This window comes from Gobio gobio (assembly GCF_949357685.1).
Source record: "Gobio gobio genome assembly, chromosome: 9".
Taxonomy (NCBI): domain Eukaryota; kingdom Metazoa; phylum Chordata; class Actinopteri; order Cypriniformes; family Gobionidae; genus Gobio; species Gobio gobio.
Window position 1 is genome coordinate 4,506,441 of NC_137115.1, and position 16,963 is coordinate 4,523,403.

General features: G+C 41.5%; 1 protein-coding gene across 3 annotated transcripts; it reads right to left on the minus strand.

The window, feature by feature from the left end:
* Positions 1-2,165: 2,165 nt before the first annotated feature.
* Positions 2,166-10,623, minus strand: bmp16 (bone morphogenetic protein 16). 3 transcript variants are annotated; one of them, XM_079825100.1, is made up of 4 exons: positions 10,191-10,558; positions 5,316-5,484; positions 4,846-5,177; positions 2,335-4,507 (listed from the first exon to the last, which is right to left on the minus strand). In XM_079825100.1, the coding sequence occupies exons 3-4, from the start codon at positions 5,168-5,170 to the stop codon at positions 3,579-3,581; spliced, it is 1,254 nt and encodes a 417-aa protein (XP_079681226.1). In that variant the 5' UTR covers positions 5,171-5,177; positions 5,316-5,484; positions 10,191-10,558; the 3' UTR covers positions 2,335-3,578. The 3 variants fall into 3 exon arrangements, with proteins under 3 accessions (XP_079681225.1, XP_079681226.1, XP_079681227.1); XM_079825099.1 differs by lacking the exon at positions 5,316-5,484 and having other exon boundaries at positions 2,166-4,507; positions 10,191-10,623; XM_079825101.1 differs by lacking the exon at positions 5,316-5,484 and having other exon boundaries at positions 2,348-4,507; positions 10,125-10,561.
* Between the last annotated feature and the right edge of the window lie 6,340 nt (positions 10,624-16,963).

The following is a 16,963-nucleotide window of genomic DNA, read 5'->3' on the forward strand; positions in this document are numbered from 1 at the left end:
AATGATAAAAAAACACGTTACGCTGCGTGTGGCCGAAACCGAACAATACACGTGTCTCGAACCATGACAAATGAACCGTTCCACCACAAATATATACTACATATAATGTTGAATATAATGTATAATAATGCAATGGGGGAATATTTGTGGGTCCTGATAATGCCAAATGTCTTATGTTACCAGTAAAAAGTCTACTATATTATTTTAAATCTAGTCAGTGACAGAGGGAAAGCATATTCATCTAATATAATTCTGTATTTTCAGCTTCAGAATCATGAATGTTTTTATTCTGGTGTCACTGCTGTCCTGTATATTGGGTACCAGCACCAAGTCCAAGCCTATTTATTTCCACCCCTAATGTAATTTCAAATTTAGCACTTTAATCAGCAGTACATTTTTTGTTAACCTTTTACCATATCTTGGAGTATCACAATAATATCGTATCGTGAGTTTACTATCGGGATATGTATCGAATTGTGATATGAGAGTTTCGTTACACCCCTACTTTCTATGTTTTTTTTTTACAGCCTGAAATCACAGTACCATGCTAAAAAAAGACATCTTAAGCCCTATTTGGACAGTAATTGTTTCTCATGCGGTTGTAAGTAACATCCAGCTGATTGTTATCGCAGAATAAACCCCCGACAGAGTGATCAGGACCCCAACGCGAAGCGGAGCCGCTTATTACACGGCTGCTTGTCTCAAGTAAATTAGACACAAAATATTGTCTTGAGTTTAAATATTTTATTAGCTCTTACGCAAAGCTTCCGCGATGAAAAACAACTCCAAACTGCCCTGAAAAGATTTGTTTTTACCATATATGTTGAAATTAATGCTGAAAGGGATAGTTCACCCAAAAATGAAAATTAGCCCATGATTTACTCACCCTCAAGTCATCCTGGATATAACATTCTTCTTTCAGACGAATAAAATCAGAGTTATATTAAAAAAGTCCTGGCTAATCCAAGCTGCAGCTGTCCGTCAAATAACATGAAAAATATCCATATTTACAACTTTATAATGTAAAGGCAGATGGCCTTCCGTAGAAAAAGTGTTGAAAGTGCCTCTCGCAATTACGAGCGTAACTGGTAGCATAAGCATTTTGAACTGCAGAGGCACTTTCAACACTTTTCTCATCAATTGAATACGGAAGGCGATCGGCCGTAACTTTACTTTATAAAGTTTTAAATATGGATTTTTTTCCTACACAAACGCATCGATTCGCTTCAGAAGGCCTTTATTAACACCCCGGAGCCGTGTGGAGCAGTTATATGACGGACAGATGCATTTTTTATGGACTTCAAAAACAGAGCACCTATTACTGCTATAATAACGCTTGGATTAGCCAGAACTTTTTTAATATAACTCCGATTTTATTCGTCTGAAAGAAAATGTCATATACTCCTAGGATGACTTGAGGGTGAGTAAGTCATGGGATAATTTTCATTTTTGGGTGAACTAACCCTTGAAGTCTTCCATTGTAACAAGTGGTGGTTAAGTGTTTTTCAGTCACAAGATGGCGCCAGACAGTCAACGACAGCGGAGTGACACGCTAAGCATATAAGTAGTCCCCGGACAAGTTAACTCGTAGTACCCGGATGAGCGGTGTGTTATTCACTTTGGTGGTTGTTATCTGGGAATAACGCGATTGACCAATCAGAATCAAGTATTCCACAGAGCCGTGTAATAAGGCATTTTTATCATTTACAGGGGCTAGTATGTGATTTTATTGCCGTCCGAATTGTTGTTCAATTTGAGCCTCTGACGAGAGTTCGCGGGAGTGCCACGACGCATGCGCGAGAAATGAGATTAGTAGTAGTAGAAGAAGAACGCCGTAATCTCAGTTCTCGCGCATGCGTCGTGGCACTCCCGCGAACTCTCGTCAGAGGCTCAAATTGAACAACAATAAGAGTGGGATAAAGTCGTTATTTTTGTTGTTTTTCCGCTCAAAAAGTATTTTCGTCGCATGATAGACTTAATACAGAGCCACTGTAGTCATTTGGACTCCTTAAATGACGTTTTTACTTACTATTCTGGGCCATCAAGTTTCATTCCCTCTGAAAGCCTATGGAGGAGTGAGACAGCTCTCAGATTTCATCAAAAATATACTAAATTATGTTCCGAAGATGAACGAAGGTCTTACATGGTTGGAACAACATGAGGGTGAGTAATTACTGACTTTATTTTCAATTTTGGGTGAACTAACCCTTTAAGTCAGATTTGTTTATTGACATGTTGACTAATGCATTTCATGAAATGTATCCCTCCACATTTTAGGAAAGCAATTCCGAAGAAGAGAAAAGTCAAAGATTGAGACTCCTTGATTCCTTGAAGAACATTTGATTAGAACTGCCGGATTAGTTTGCTGTTTATTATTACACATTTCACAATGGCTCCAGACAATGTCAGACATTCTCAAGGCTTTTGTTTAAACTGCACATAAAGCATCATACTAAAATATAATCAGCTATTCATGACAGAACATCGGAGTAAGCTTGGGCTATTTTTGTTGTTGTTGAACTGGATGTCTTTAAACACAGACGGTTTGGTCAACACTTGATAACTACGTGATGACAAAAGACACAAAGTTATGTATAACACCACTTAGCAAGCTTGCACACCTATGGCACATAACATTTGGCACCATATCGTGGAATGTTTAGGCAATTTTCTTTGTTTCACAAAGCTTCTATTGTAAGGAAAGAGCCCTCATTGTTTCGTCAATGCCAATATAAAGCTGCCATGATTCAGTGCTGTGGTTTTACAAATAATAGATGAGTAACGCCAGTTTTAACTGGCTTTAAATGGATCTATAAGGCGTTCTGGTACTTATATAGTATCTGCTGTATTTATCAAGATTAAATATTCCATATTTTTTGCTATTTAAATAGATATATTGATGCATTCTTAAATTAGATTTACTTACTACCACAGTATTTGTATAGCAAACTTTTCTTTGGACTGCACCATACATAAAAATAACAGGTCACCATAAATAATATCACTAGCACATTCAGACAATAACATCATAGTTTCTTGGTGTCAAGATTTTTTTTAAATAGCTCATAAGGAGAAGTGCCCTGTACTCAGTTATAGTCTCTGTCACAGTGCATACTTTGAAGTTTCATTTGCAGCCAGAGATGAAGATCTTATTGTCTTCCCTCAGGTTTAAGTCTGTCCAGCACCAAACGCTCAATGAGAGTCTTTGGTCACTTCTTGGTCCCTTTGAGTTGTCGATGATGTGATGTTTATGAGGGAAGGACTCACAAAACAGGAGCAGGATGGACACAACAACAAGAACATATTGTGGCTATTGGACACCTACAAGACAGAAAGCTGGAGTGTACTACATAAGACGGAGACATCACGTTTGGGCTGAGTGCACAAATACAATGCTTCATTGGACACAAGAAGTCGAAGCTGGGTTCCAGAGGATGATGAGAAGGTGCTCATGTTTTTAGTATTTTACCTCGCTTTCTTTGTCTCTTTCGGTTTCTTTCTGACTCACTTCCTGCTTTTAGTCCCTTTTTAGTTCTATTTTCCAGTCCACCCTTCTCATTTATTCCATGAGAATCTTGTTATCGACAGCCGCAGCCATCCACCACCATGTCTTGGTAGTTTTTCAACACTACCCGTTCCTCCTGGTCCAGGTAGAGGAGGGCGATGGGGCTAAGGGCCGTCGGCACGCAGCAGGCCCTCGGCACGGCCCCGTTTACAGAGTTGACCAGCGTCTGCACCATGGCATGGCTAGATGAATTCATATGGTCAGCCAGTGGGAAGCGGCACTCTCCAAGGCAAAAGAAAGCATCGTAACCGGATGGGGCTACGATCCATTTATTCCAGCCTACATCTTTGAAGTCCACGTACAGCGGATGCCGACGGCAGCGAGCGCGGGAGAGCCGTTTGAGCTTGGCGGCCCTCCCACCGTTTCGTTTCACTCGCCTGTCATTCCTTCCCACCCACCAACCTGGGTCAGAGCCCTGACCCCTATCCCCCTTAAACCTGCCCCTGCCTCGCCTGCCAGCAGGGGTCCGATTTTTGAGGGGCTCAAATGGCTTGCTGCGTCCATCATGACTGTAAGTCACCAGTAAGGGCCTCTGCCTCGCCCAACTGGGCTCATCTTGCCCCGTGTACCTGCGCACCCTCAGATGTCTCTCTTTAGGAAGACTGCTGTTATTATCGGCAATAACATCCAGGATAAACGACAGGCTCCTTGACCCCTCGGATAGATTGTGAAACACTTCTCCATCCAGGGGAAAGGTCTCCCAGAGTTCTGCACCCTTTCTAGTCAGCCGCCGTGAATGGAGCAGTGTGGGTTTTGATGCCGGGTCACCGTTGGAAAGATAAAGGCTGGCCACGTGAGAGCCTCCACTAGACCCTTCATTCAGGAAACGCAGCTCTGCTGACACCACACTCTCTTCTGACGGAATGGAGGACAGATTGAAGCCAATGTGAATGCTGTCCACTAGCGTTTTCTGCTCTTCTGGAAGACTCAGCGCTGTAGAATCTACACATGAAAAAAGAAAGCTGTAAAATACTTTCCATCGTGTTCAAACACTTGATCTATACGTAATAGCATAATTGTCCAACTAAATAATAATTGCACATCATTTGCTAGGAGCACTTATGAAAATAAGCCATGTTCTTCTTAACTTGTTCCAAGGTGTCTACGCTAATGCCAAGAAACATCAGAACATTGAATCCACAGGTAGCTTTTTCAGTGGGCATGCTGGCACCTCAGGCAGGTTAATTGACTTACACACGTCTCTGTGCTGTGTTTGCGGTAAGTTAGGTTTTCATGACTGCCAAGGGAATTGGTGTTCTCTATGACGCAGCTGCTCATACCTGTGTGGTGAAAGCATCGGACTGTGTTGGCTCCTTGCACATGCTGCGAGGGGTAGTTAAACTCTGGGTCTTCAATGAGATGGTACTGTTGAGTGTGGAATCGGTACAGGTCTAGAAGATATTGGGGCACCCGTGCCTCCTCACTGGGGTTGGGGTGTGACTGAAGGCCCAGACGGGTCAGCAGGAGGTTCTGAATGGTGTGGGCCAAACTAGGCTCCAAAGGGCTGGCCAGGTTCCCATGAGTCTGACTGAGACCCTCCTGGTGTCCTGATGAGGCTTGAGGTAGCAGCAGGATCATCAGAACCAGTAGGCTAGCAGGGAACATGTTGGACCTGCGGAGAGAGCGGTAAAAAAGGAGACATTTTGAGACTGCTGAAAATATTTTGAAGAATATATTGTTTTGGACCCCACTGACTTTCTTTAAAGGGATAGTTCACCCACAAATGAAAATTGTCCCATGATTTACTCACCCTCAAGCCATCCTAGGTGTATGACTATCTTCTTTCAGACGAAGACTAAAAAATATCCTGGCTCTTCCAAACTTTATAAAGGGAGTGAATGGCGGTCCTGATTTTGAAGTCCAAAAAAGTGCATCCATCCATCATAAAAGTAATCCGAATCCAAGGGGTTAAAAAAGACCTTTTGAAGCAAAGCGATGGGTTTTTGTGAGAAAAATATCCATATTTATAACTTCATACACTAAAAAAACTTGCAGACGGCAGATGGCAGACGGCCTACACAAGTCGACTTATAATGACTATGTATGACGTAGGATGTAGGAGTAGCGTAAACTTTGATGTCTCTCGCGGTTCAAACAAATAGTGCTCAAGCTCCTCCCACATTTCTCTTTAAGAATTCGCATTTTAGATTTCTAATTCGTGAATGGTGTTTTGTTTTGCTCAATCCTCTGCGCTTCTACATTCGTCAATAAGTAATGCGTCAGGTCAGGGATTACGCTTTCGCCGTAAAACGATGCGTACGGCCGTCTGTCAGAAGCAAGTTATTTTAGTTTATAAAGTATTAAATTATATTTTTCTTACCCAAACACATGGCTGCTTCGCTTCAGAAGGCCTTTGTTCACTGTTCACCCCATGGAGTCTTTTATGATGGATGAATGCACTTTTTTGGACTTCAAAATCAGGACTGCTATTTACTACCATTATAAAGCTTTGAAGAGCAATGATGTTTTTTAATATATGTAGACCTAGGATGGCTTGAGGGCAAGTAAATCATGGAATAATTTACATTTTTGGGTGAACTGTCCCTTCAGTTGATGTTTTTTATGAATGAAAACCTGGCTTGAAAATAATAATAGTCAGAAATGTAGTGATATAACAAACCCATTTAGTCATTGACCATTTTAGCTTTAGCCCTTTAGCCATGTGTCTTTGTTTTCCCCTATATGGCAGGTGATTTAGTGCTAGTAGTTTGGTTTGTTGCATGGTACGGAACTATCACTGCGTTTTTGTTGTTGATTTACTGGTATTTGTTGTTTTGGAGACGGTAATCGCAGAAACAGTGTCATAAGGGAACTTAAGTAGTTTCACAGAGATTACGGCCTGTGGTGTTTGATTTAGAGGTCTACAATAGGCCTGTTAGACCAATTCATTAAGCCTGTGTCTCTCGAGTTGATTTAACTGACAAATGAGAATAACCCAGGACATCCAGCATTGGTGCAGTGTTCTTGAAAAGCACATGCTTAACTTACATTCAAATTTATATTGTGTTATGCTACGTTGCGCTAAATTACATTATGTCATTTACAGATTATAAAAGCGGTGTGGTCATCCTTGGATGGTTGTGAGGCAAATGATAAATCCAGAGTGATTATAACGTCCAACATACAGTATGATGAAAGCAGATTAAAATTTAGCAATTTGTTTTATGTGTCTTTGTTGACGCTGTGCCGCTGCCAGTGACCCAAAGAGAGGGACTGGTTGTCATTTGTGTGTCTAAAACATCTGCTTGAAAATAATCACTAGGTTAAAAGTTTACAGATTGTGTCTGCACACTGATGTTTATGGTAAATGACTTAAAGTAAATAACCTTTCAAAAGTAATTTGAGACTGGGAGGTTTAGCACTGCGGAAATAAACCATTGCTGTTTTTTTTCATACATTTATGTATACAGTGTATACATATTTGCAAATGTGAGCTTTTGAAGAGAAAATAAAGCAACAAACTGACTTTTCTTCATCAAGACATTTTTGACATATTGTGTAATACAGAACTTGTATTTGGAAAGATGAACATAACACGTATAGCCTGAATTTAGGCCTTGTCTACGTCACTGCCAGACGCTCTGTTACCTGAAAGGAAAGACTGGCACACACACTCAGATCTTCCTTTCAGTCAGAGATAATTGTTACAAGCTGTCATCCATTAGTGGCGAAACCCTCTCATCTCTAAACCTACTTCAGCCTTCAAAAGGTCCTTTACAATTACGTACTTTGGTGGAGTTTAGGAGGTGTCATAGGGCTAATTCGAGAGCTTTGAAAGAAACACCTTCAAATTAATATTCCAGGTTAAATGCAAGATAAACTCTATCAACAGCTGGAAGTCTATTGGGCATCCTTTTGAATTCTTGGCCTATAGTCTTCCTTTATCAATGTAAACACATTTTGTCTGTTCTTACAAACTGAGGGATGAGTGATCTGTGGCATTTATAGAGTTTATTTTATGTTTATCCCAGAAGATTCTTCAACAAGGTGCTGGGTGGTCTCACAAGGTCCAGGAACACTTACAAATGAGTCAAACTAAATGTTCTTTTGATGTAGAATCGTCTCAAGTCAGGTTTTGCTGAGCAGCGACTCCTTTGGGAGTCTAGGATTACCCTCAACTACAGGTGATAAAACACACTGGAGAAGAGGATGTACACCGTCCTCTCGCTGTCATCGGTCCCCTCCCTCTCGCTCACACTCATTCACCAAACTCCAGCCAAATCCTCAGAGGACACACAGGATAAGACAGTCCCCCCACGCCCACAGCATCCGGCAGTAAAGTAGATTAAGTGGCTTTTACCCATCCACTCGATTGTTCCGCCCAGTGGGACCTCACAGAGGTGTAGCTTCCAGACGGAGCAGCTCTCCTGAAAGCCGCCTACCCACTAAAACTTCATTAGACTCCTTCGCTTCTGTCTTCCCCGCAGTCCCTCCTCCCATCGGCGTGTGTTCATGCTGCATATGTGTTACGGTTTCTGTTGTGATTGGATTCGACACGTTATAACTTCCTCTACAGGGAGCGCGGTAATCAGATGGAGGGGGCGGAAAGAGGCGTTTATTAGACCCCAGAACAGACGGCAAGGGGTGACCCAGGCAGAGGAAAGGTCAGCCAGACTCGTGCCATTACCAGAGCGATGTGACCTGCTGACCTCAGAGAGGAGGGTAGGGTGTCCTTGCATCCACTTATCTCTTTCAACTTGCTTTCCACATTTTTCCCCTATTTTTATTCTTCTTATCAGTTCTCTTCCTGTAAAGCATGACTTCCAGAATTGATATATTGTTACACAGTTCTAGGAAAGGCCAGTTCTCTCTCTCTCTCATGTTTTCCCCCTTCGGATTTACCCAGAAGTCAGCAGTGAAGGGCCATAGGGGTCATGGTGCCTCTGCTTGTTGCTGATTTATCCTCCACCGCTGTCTTCATGTTTCACATTTCACTCCGTACCCCGATCCCTCCGCTCTCCTTTCCTGTTGTTCTTCCTTTCGTTCATTCCCTAGACTGCTTCTCCCCAGCTCCCCCCATTTTGTCATTTTGTTCATGAAGAAACACTCTTGACTTGCTCTACTTTTTTGGATGCAAAGTGTACCCATATTTATTGCCCCCCAAGTCTTGAGCGCCTAATGCACGTGATAAGTCACAAATGGTCGAGCTGTGCCTCTGTTTTGCTCAATTAAAGAGATGAAATCATTAGAATAATATTGCAGGTCGACCACAGGGTGGGTTTATTGGAGTGTATTAGCACAGAACTGTAATTTATCCCAGCTGGACTGATTAAGAGATAATGACAGCGGCCCAGACCTCAAATTGTGCCCCATAACATTAATTAGAACGGTCTTCTGTGACGGTACACACACACACACACACACACACACACACACACACACACACACACACACATGCATACACGCAACCCACTGCTATAGGAACATACACACACATTCTATGCAGCTTGCCAAAGGTTCAGCTAAGAACAGACTAAAGTGGTCTCCAAGGATGAGTAGTGTAGACCAGACAAGACATTTCCTCCCAGAATCCTCCCCTAACCCCCACAAAACATTCTGTTATCAATTTGACCGTTTTGGCGATCCTGAAACCCTAAGACAGCTTTGTATTATCATCTGGCAAATGCTGAACGATCTATTTTAGTTAACGCAACATCCTAAAAACCTACTTTTAAAGCTCTGAAATGACATATCACATCTTCCCTTTTCTGCCAGATTGTGTCTTTTTGATTTATCCGGTGATCCAAGGGCTTGCCTGTTTGTTAGCTATACATTTGATCCCTCAATCCAAGAGCATATATTCAGCTCTGGACAGCCTCTACTCTCCAGTGTCTTCTTCTACAAGGAAATCTTAGCAACTTTTGCAGAGCACTGACCGGTTTTTGGTTTTCATGGAAACACTGATCTGCCTTTTTCACATGTTCTGAGGAAGCATCTCCGCTATGAATCTGTCATTGGCTTTGGTGAGCAATACGTGTGCATTTTTAGCACGGAGCAGACAGTTTGATGAGGAACGTGAAACGAGTGGTTGGTTGACGTTTTGAGTGAGGAATCAGTTTAATTTAAGAGTTTAATCAGATTTGAGTCACACATTGCAGGAAATAATTTTGCACGTCTTGTCCATACATCCTTAAAACAAGATCAATTGACTTGTGGAATTGTATAAGACTTGTTTACAGCAAATAAACAGCAATATTTGTGCTTTAAACAAGAAAAAGTAAGAAAATAAACTTGTTTTAGTTCACCCAAAAATGAAAATTGTCATTTACTCACCCTTCAAGTTGTTCAAAACCTGTATGAGTTTCTTTCTTGTGCTGAACACACAGGAAGATATTTAGAAGAATATGGGTAACCAAACAGTTGATGGGTCCCACTATGGAAGTCGATCAACTGTTTGGTTTCCCATATTCTTCAAAATATCTTCCTGTGTGTTCAGCAAGTGAGAAATTCATACAGGTTTGGAACAACTTGAGGATGACAGAATGTTCACTTTTGATTTTGAAGTCAATTTATCTTTTTTAAACCATATTTAAACTGGAAGTCATAGTCATAGTTTTACCCGTGGCACAGGATATAACTGATGTTGCAAGCATCAAGGTGTTCTGCGGTGGAGGGTAGTACTCACGTCCAGGTGAAGTGGGAGGTGTGCAGAGTCCATGGTTTGTCCTTGAGCTCCAGCGTTACAGACCCTCTCCTCTCATTCGCTCCTGGATGCCGTCTGCCTCTGCTGGGTTAGCTAATGTATATGTGGAATAACATGAGCCTCTCCAGCTTGTCTTCAGGCACTCATCCTGTTGTGAGTGTCGGAGAAGTGCACTCTTTAAAAACATCCACTGGCTTCCTTGTGGCTGTTATACCGGGACTAGGATGCAAAATAGCAGCTGAGGAGAGAGAGAATGAAATGGAGAGAATTGGAAGTTTGTGCCGGCTAAATTTCCTCTGTCCCTCTGGCTTTGTAGCTGACTTTCTCCCTTCCTCTCTGAATCTGTCTGTACTTCTCTTTTGTGCTCTCCTCCCCTTTTTCCTCTCTCGCTCTTGCTCTCTCTCTCCCTCTCTCTTACCAGCTGGTAAACTCAGTTAAACTCTAATTGACTTTCCTGTCCATTCGGATCCTCCCTGATAGTGATGTCACCGATGCCCCCCTCCCTCCACCTACCACTCCAAACGTACAACACACACACACAAACAAAGATAAGGTCAGGGCTGCTTTGGATACACAGTACAGGTCAGATTGCCATTTGCAACTTTACATTTGGGTCTAAATGTTTCTTTTGCAGGAAACAGGAAAAAAAAAGCGTGAAAGATAAAGTCGAGCACACAATGGGCGGCACAGCCAGTTGATCTGACATTATCTGAGCGAGTGTTTATTCTGGAGGGAGTCATGAAGGTGAAAGAGAACTAATGATGATACAAGATTAATTCACTGTCATTGGTGCAAATGAACAGCCAGCGGGTGCCAGGAAAACACATCTATCACCAGAAATGGAGAGAGAGAGAGAAGATAATGAGTGCGCAAAGAACGCAAAAAGAAAGAGAGACGAGAGAGGGAGCAAGGTGCGCTCGTCCTTCCGGTGGGGTGGACAGCATTGGTATGCATCTGGCAGGGCAATGAGAATATGTCTGTAACCTCACAAGCATCGTCTGACAGATTGGATTGCATCTGTTGAATCAGTTGAAACACCCCCTTTCTCAACACACACACACACACTCGTACACAGAATCCGGTTCGCCCATGCAAGGACACTGTTTTCCAGAATCTTCTGTGGCATAGGACTTCAAGACACAACTTTGACATTGGACGTCAAGTGCAATTCAGTATGACCGACTTAAAAAGAACATGAATGTGGAGCTTGGTAGAGATCTGAATTTCAGATATGACATTTGTTTGTGATGAGAGTTTTCAATTTTAGATTTCTTCTGAGTCATTTCACCTCTAAAGATTCAGAACAAAACATTTAATGAAATTAGCCCCTTTTTTGGGTCAATGTCTAAAGTTAAAGTCTCCCTGTGGTCAAAATCAAGCTTTTAATGATGTTATGTATCTATGTGGTGTTTTTAATTTGCTTTAAGTCCAACCATGTGCAAATTCATAAGTCAACACCATTGCTGAGTATGTTCTCTTTAAAACTGCCATGAACCAAAGACAGTCTCAAAAACACGCTTTGAAATCGCTGCCAATCTCTTATATCTTGTAACCAATCACTTCAACGTGTGAGTCATACATCACACGTGGATCTCTGAGCTGGTTTGAGCGTGTGGAGGCAGGGCTCATTTGCATATTCATAGTATACTAGTGTGTAGAGTTATATTCAAGTCCCTGTAAAGGCAATTCTGAGATTTGTTGCTAAACACATTATAAATGTTAGAAATTCATTTCTGAAACACATTACAAAGACTGTGAACGTAGTACTACTGAATTGTGGAGTTAGACCGTTAAAAAGTTTTTCACCAATTCTGTGTTCAGGTTCTTTTGGGCAGGGCTAAAACGGTGGCTCAATGGCACACTAAAATAACTACAGCCGCTGTATTAGCATCAGTGGTCCGCCTGCTCAATCGCAAGTTACTGTTATTCCCGTTAGTTACTTCCAAGCAGCTCCTCCCGCAGTTTCTCTTGAAGCCAATACGGAAGTGACTTAAACTGCAATTCATGGACTGGCCACTAGAGACAGACTCCAGAAGGAGCAGAATCTCATTGAGCTCATGTTAAAATGCCCAACTTTACAGCAGAAAAAAAACATGTTTACAGTCTGGTACAAACTGTGGTTTTGGTCTATACGGCTAATTTTGCCCTTCATGACGACTGTGAGGGGGGTGGATGTTTTTATAACTCATTCGTTTACATTATATAAAGCCTTAAAGTTCTGCATAATTAAGGGCATGGCCACTTGGAGTGACAGGTGGATAGCCATTTATCTGCTGTCTGTTAGTCATCACGTCACCTCAGCTCCAGCCACATCCCGCATCTTTGCCCATTTTCTATTATCCGGGAGTGACGTGCTGCCAAGATGGCGACGGCCAGCTCGACCCTACTTTACGCTTCAAAACTGCTCTTCAGAATCCAATGGGTGGATACGTCACGGACACCACGTCCATATATTTTACAGTCTATGGTAACTACACCTTCCATTTTGCTAGCTAGTTATGCCTTCGTCACGTAAATGCATATTACCTGGTTACGATAATATACACAACAGCTCTGCCTCTTTTTAGGAAATTTAAATTTCCTAAAAACAATGATAAACTCTAAAAATGCATTGTTATTTTAACCCAAATTTGGGGCAAATATGGACAAACCCAAGTGTTGGGTTTAATTTTTACATTTCATTTTTAATCCAAAGGTTGGGTTTGTCCAAATTTGACCCAAATTTGGGTGAAAGCAACCCAGCAGTTTTTAGAGTGTATGAAGAAGATGTGGATTAATTTTGTGAAGAGCCATCTGGATGGAGAGCTGACGATCACCACCAACACCCGCCTCTGCAATGATCGGATAGCTTTACAAACTTTCATCGGAGAAAACTTTGATTCATTGATAATCCTCAGTTACTGGTGAACGGGGCCTGTCCCGCCGATATCTGGTGCCATAGTCTGCAGTACGTGTCCATCAATGAGTGTAAGTTGCCTTGTGTGCTTATGTTATAATTAGTAGGTGATCCACACTAACTTTACTAAATTGCGCAACTGTCTAAGGTGATTCTTTTGCGTATATGCCTCAGTATGTATGACTCTTTGGACAAGTCATTTGAGAGATTACATCTTTCTCGTGAGTGGGCGTGGTTTGAGAGCAGAGGCTACTGCTTATTTTTTCAAGATTTTAATAACATTTCATTTTCTTTCCATTTTTTTAATCCTTCAAATTTGGCTGGGTGGTTAATAACACATTTTGTGGTGTGACAAACTCAAGATGAGTAAATTATTGACTACAGTGGGACTTTAAAACAAACTAAAAAATCTTTTGTCATTTTTCTAACTCCATATGTAAACTGCACAGGCACAACAATACACACAAATTATAACATGACTGAATTGTAAATTGACAATAACAGATTGTTTGATGCTCTCTGCATCCAGTATTTCACTGCACAAAACACCAAAAACAATCTTCACTGCAGGTAAAACCACACCTAATGATGTAGTCAGGGTCATATTTTCTTTTATTTTGTGTAGTTATAGTTTTCTGGATATTGGCATGTCATGCAACCTCTCTAACCTCTCCCAACCTAACCTAGTTCTACCTTCAGACAGATGAATTTGCTGCAAAATGTTTGAGCTGTATTGGATGCACGTCCGAGAGTTATTCCTAAATGCATTTTGCTTTCGTTTTTGCCCTTTCCAAACAGACACGCGACCCATGTTTGGTCAATGAGTTTGTTGTTGGAAAGACACACGTTGGGTAAGTGAGGGAGTTTGCCTAGAAATAAAAGGAAGGAAAGAGAGCGAGACTACTGTTGGATGATAAAAACGAGGATCTTCCTGTAGACTTGCTCTTGGTTGATGTTCACAGTCACTGTTTGAAGCAGAGAGAAATGTCATCGGCCTCACATTTCCTCCTCGGAGTAGGGAGAGTCTTCTGCATTCCGACACGGGTGGGGCATCCTGAATTAATTCATTTATTTATTGGCCGTGGTGTTCCTGAACAGATCTGTGAGAATTCATTCACAAACTATCCTTCTCTGTTGTGGCGTGCTCTTTCTGGCTTGTGGCCGGCATGAAAATTACATATAACCCTCAAATGTCACTGGAAATATTTCCTCTTAATCCCTTGGGAATCTCTGTTGTTTGACTGTCACCATCTGCTCACTCAATAAACGTAATTTTTTTTCAGTTCTAGCATACACTGGCACGCTTTTCCCATTCCATTGAATTACTTATAGCCATGTAGGGAAACCAGATGAGATATACTGATATACCCAGATATGGGCAAATTGTCCCCACCAATGATTGATATTCTTGATGTAGCTCTGTTGCACGTCAATACGAAACCGCTCGGTTTGTTGTTAGGATGACAACCTTTTTAGGCTGGTCTAACAGCACTCGTCAATGACAAAATGTTGGCCAATCAAATTAAAGAAGGCAGGATTTACCGTTTCCTCAGATCTGAACATGATTTCCAGTGCAACGTTTCGTTTTAACAGTGAAAGAAGTAGCTAAACATTTAATATTTTATTACTATTTTGCGATAGAAATGTTAAACGACTGACAGTAATATTCGATTTTGTTGTTTTGTTGTCCAAACTTTGTTGCGTTATTTTCCTGTAATCACTGTAAGGTGTGTCCACCAAAGCGTTTTTTCCTGCGGCTGGCTGGTGTATTCAATTGTTTTCAATGGGAGCGCCGCGTTTTTTAGAACGCCATGAGTGTAACGAGACGCTGAGCGAGTATTTCACGCTCAAGCGTTGATCGCTCTGTGTTTTTTACTGGTCGCCAAGAGTTGAAGAATGTTCAACTTTGAGCAAAACGCAGCGCTCATCACTGTCACTTTTTTTTATTACCCAGCCGACCAATCACAGTGGAGGAGGGGCGGGACAAATACAACACTGACTAACCGCCACATTCTGCTTGTACAACGTCAACAGATCAAAACAAACTGTATAATAACGCAACAAAATAATTTAAAACAAGAGCCAGAGCAAATACTTTACATTGTATCTGCATTTTTATATAGAATCGATACAGAATCTGTATTGTAAAAAGCGCTATAGAAATAAAGGTGACTTGACTTGACATTTTTAATTGAAAATAGCCTTTATCATTTACATCATATATGTAATGTATTTCATAATTAAACTGACAGTAAAGTAACGAGACAAAAAACACGAACGAAGCCCTTTTCGGCAAATTAGACTGTGCACTATTAAGAATGTGTGCATATTTTCAAACAAAAATATTTGCAAATACTGTAGTTCAAATGCATTACTTTACAATAAATTCTAGTTCCTTTACTATTTTTCAGATTCATTACATATATACTTTAGTATTATTTGCAGAGCTTAGGCCGTGTATCCACCAAAGCGTTTTTTCCCCGCGGATGGCTGGCGTATTCAATTGTTTTCAATGGGAGCGCCGCGTTTTTTAGAACGCCATGAGTGTAACGAGACGCTGAGCGAGTATTTCACGCTCAAGCGTTGAACGCTCTGTGTTTTTTACTGGTCGCCAAGAGTTGAAGAATGTTCAAATATGAGTAAAACGCAGCGCTCATCACTGTCACTTTTCACCCAGCCGACCAATCAGAGTGGAGGAGGAGCAGGACAAACCGCCCCATTCTGCTTGTACAACGTCAACAGATCAAAACAAGAAGCATAATAACGGAACAAAATAATTTAAAACAAGAGCCAGAGCAAATACTTTACATTGTATCGCCATTTTTATATAGAATCAATGCAGAAACAAACTATCTGTGAAATGAGATACTTGTAAAAATTCAGCGGATATTCCATATAATAACAAGCAAAGAGTCTCAACTGAAAAAATGCTGCGCTGCCAAAACGCTCTCAAGCGCCCACAGCGAGGCGTTTTCAGCCGGCTATAAACACCTTGGTGGACACGCGGCCTTAAAGGCACAATATGTAACATTTGTGGATTAAAATATGCAAAAAACACTAGAATTATACCTTTTGTTGACTTGTGTACTTACGTCAGCTAGCTGCGTCTTTGTTTTGAATAGGCGACCTCTAGCGGCGAAAAACTACATATTGCGCCTTTAATCTGAAAACGGGACCATTTGAAAAAATTGCCTTGAAATGAGCTGGTGCATGCTGGGACTTTAGTTTTAATCTGAGCGTAATGCAGGTGAATAACTTTTTCCAATAATTTTCTCTCTCTCCATTTGTCTGATAAACATAGGGTGCTTTGCATTCGACAGAAATTCCAAAGTACGTCCTTAGATAAGATTCCTTTCTCTTTAGGTCATTGTTTGTTGAGAGAGAGAGAGAGAGAGAGAGAGAGAGAGAGCACAAGCAAAGGGCAGAGAGAGTGATGAGATTAGGATGGGGACGTCCCATGCCTCGTTCCCGTACCCGCTCATGAGTGAGACGGTGAAAGACCAGCGGCTTCCTCTGAGTGTTAATCGCTGTTCTGCCAGCATATGCTTGGCAAGCGTTGCTTTGCTGCATTACATGATAAAACACGGCTGGCCATCACAGATATATAAAGACTCACATACACACACTGTATTGTCCTGATACTCCACCTCTCCCTCCTCCACAACACATTCCAATGATATCATCGGTGTAAATGTTTAAGGAAAGGTCGTCACATGGGTAAACGTGCACCAGGCTGTGTAAATGTGAGGCTTTCTGTTCTGTTTCGTTATCATTGCCCGTGATTTTGTCAATGATCAGGAGTTTGAGACAGAGAGAGCATAGTGTAGCTGGACAAGAGTTTGTGTTTGTGGCCCTTTGG